The 3146-nt window shown below is 45.3% G+C and overlaps 1 protein-coding gene across 1 annotated transcript in view; it reads right to left on the bottom strand.

The window, feature by feature from the left end:
• Positions 1–3146, bottom strand: part of EXT1 (exostosin glycosyltransferase 1) — a 201306-nt gene that overhangs the window by 6245 nt on the left and 191915 nt on the right. The window contains exon 11 of the mRNA XM_009321691.1: positions 2079–2168. Coding sequence (XP_009319966.1) covers positions 2079–2168 — 90 coding nt within the window. The remainder of the gene's footprint in view (positions 1–2078; positions 2169–3146) is intronic.

The following is a 3146-nucleotide window of genomic DNA, read 5'->3' as shown; positions in this document are numbered from 1 at the left end:
AGGCTGCCAGTCTCTTAAACCCCCGTATCACTTCTGACCCCTGCTGATTTCTAATTACTTCCCGAGCAAACATCCCTCTGCGCATGTGAAACAGCTCCTCTCACAAGAGCAATTATGGGCAGTTCTGTTGTGAATGGAAAACCTTTACTATGGTAGAGCTGGACAGAGCGGAGGATGTGCCTGCTGACCACTCCTCTCAACAGGAATATGATCGTGTTTGATCATGTTTCTAAATTGCCTTTTCTGGGTGCTGAAGCTTTGCCACGATGACCACCCATGAGCAGCCAGTTTCAAGGGAAGTTTCCCACCACACGTTTCATGCCAGTGTTTCAACACGCTGTTTCTTTGCGTAAGCTGTATGACGGGGGAAGTGAAGCAATAGAAAGGCCCCCGTTCTTCACAGAGAGCCACCAAAGAGAGCTGCCGACCCTGGCACCCTGGCAGAGACACGCCGAAGCTGCAAAGGTGGGTGCTAGCAAGAGCTGGCCAGCTGGTTCTCTCTGCAGCACAGGGGCCACAGGGCTCGTAGAGCCAATACCCACTGTGCAAACATGCAATATCATCTGCAAGCTGCTCACAGGAGGGAAGAAGCCGCAAAGAAATGTGTATGTTGTCTCACACAACAACAAATATTTGCGTTTCAGAATGTTTAGGGTAAAACACAGCCAAGCCGAATGAGAAACACTATTTATTTCATATGCCTCCCAGAAGCCTAAATAACTCCAAAGTTTGGATGATGACTAAATACCAGTCAAAACAACAACAAAAAAAAGCCCCAAATCCTCATGTAATGCACAGGCTGGATTGCTGTAAATACCACCTCAGTGCCATGAAGTCCCTGAGAGGTCTTACCATGGCCCCCAGGGCAGCTGAGACCCTTCACCCTGAGCAGCAACCTGCTTAGGAACTCCAGCCCTAATTGGGGGCTGGCTTTTATTGGTTTTGGGGTTTTTTGGCTGTGCAGGGCTTTGCACACAAGTGCTTTGGCAGCAGCTGTATTCTTCCTCATCTAGCAGAAACTACCAAGGTGTAAACTTGGTATCGAATAGGTTCAATGCCAGCTACTTCTTCCATCTGTGCAGCAGAAGAGGGCTACAGTGGCTCCTTCTGGAGCAGTCTAACCACAGCACAACCTTTTTTATCCATACTGGGCAGAAGAGCGGGTGCAATCTCATCCATTTAGAACAAATTCAGTGACATCTTAGGGTATATAGCAGTGACTGGTGACTAATGTTAGGCATTTCTTCACTGACATATAAGCAGTGGTAGCATCAGTGAAAGATCCCCATCACAGACAAAAAAGCATTTTTATAAAGGTGAAGTGCGGAGAAGGGAATGGTCATGAACATGGCGAAAAAAAATGGAAAACAAAAGAAAATCGAGCTTTTCAAGCTATTCCCTGGCCATCATTAATAATGTATTTCCCAAATATTGCACTCTATATAAACTGTCATCAGTCTCCCCTGTGGTTCTCAGGAAGAGGTTCCAGAAATCAATACTCATCCCAGTTGTAAAAATTGGTTTTCTACAGTATTTTTCTTTTCTTAGCGCTATCTTGCTCTTGGCACAAACACTCCAACACCTAAACTAGCAAAGATCTCCAATTTTATGGGGTGACACAATGGTGAGAGAGCATTCCTCAGTGAAATCCTGCGTTAGGGTGGCAACACTGTCTTTTGGAGTGACAGCAGTCCCCTGCTGCTGACACCCCTTCCTTCCCCACCTACCCCCTACTGATAACGTGGGGGGAAAAAAGCTACCCCAACCAGAAAAGTGAGAACAGAGTATTAAAGCTGACTGCTCTTGGCTGCCTACACCCGCCTGCAGCTATGTTACTAAAATAATGAAGAACGGAAGAACCATATGCTAATGATGAGCCAATTAACCAGGGCGAAAAGCTCCTCTGATGGCAGGCAGTGGCAGGGTTGCTGAAACAAGTGCAACACGTTAAATCTGAGGAGCGTAGCAGGAAATCTTACAACATTTGCTCACTAGCAAAGCCAAGAGAAGAGCCTAGCTGCTGTGCTCAGGCTAAGCCGAGTCGCCCAGCAGACTCCCAAGACAACAGGGAACCTTACCTCAGTGGTTGAAAGCACGGTGTCCTCATCCAGGCTTAGCACTGCATCTGTCACTATGTTGTCATAGGGTAGGAAGCGACTGCTCATGACCTGTGGGTATCCAAGGCAGGAAGGGGAGGAAAAAAAATCACTTGAAGGACTCATTTCCAAGGGAAATACTCCATTTTATTCCTCACTCTTATTTCCTCTTGTCTGAGGCACATTGCGTATCTCTGTCTGATGGAAAGGACCCTTCAGCTCAAGACTGAAAGCCTGTCATTTTCGTAACCCCAGCAGTCAGTCAGCCTACACCTTCTACCTGAGGAGTAATTTCTGAACAGACCTCTCTCTTTGGAGCAGGCTGCTTTCCTTTTGTGACAAACTGCAATGGTCTGTACTGAGAATTAGATGTACCTACAGCTTCTTCAGGGAGAATATTTTCCCTGGTAGCTAGGACTGTCCCTCTGCTCTCCTATGGGGTGTGAGGATCGAAGATAATGAATACTGAGAAAGACTTTGCAGCATTCATAAGGTTACGCAGCTGGGAAGCCAAGCAGTCTAGGCTGTGTGTGAAGGACGTTATGCTACCAGGATGGTTCCCCTGTGAAGTGGTAAGCTCCATCTCTGTGCATTGCTGTTGTATCCACAGGGAGCTGCTGCCAAATGGTGCAACATTCTCCATCAGAAAAGGAGAATATGCTAAAGAATGTGTGTATCAGTTGAGCTTCACCTGCATGAAGAATTATATTGGTATTGTAGCATTTTAAAAAGTCACACTCTTAAGTGACATAACTATATATATAAAATCTATATGCAGAATAAGCTTTTAAAAACTACGGCAGGACAGTTGTCAAAGTAATAAGAAATAGATGGGAAAGCAGGATCAAAAAGATAACAGCAAGAAATGAGAATCCATATGGTTTCTTTAGCAGGCTAATTAGCACCTTTTGAGAACTAATGAATAGTAACAAGGACACAACACTATTTGTTTCCCTCATTTGCTAGGAAAAATAGCCTGGCTAGTTAATAGACTTCTTTTCCAATTTATTACGCCAAGGAAACACTACAAAAATCAGGCCCGGTAAGAAG

This window comes from Pygoscelis adeliae, unplaced genomic scaffold (assembly GCF_000699105.1).
Source record: "Pygoscelis adeliae isolate BGI_AS28 unplaced genomic scaffold, ASM69910v1 Scaffold111, whole genome shotgun sequence".
Classification (NCBI taxonomy): domain Eukaryota; kingdom Metazoa; phylum Chordata; class Aves; order Sphenisciformes; family Spheniscidae; genus Pygoscelis; species Pygoscelis adeliae.
Note: the sequence above shows the minus strand (reverse complement) of the source record. Positions and strands in the feature narration are given on the sequence as shown.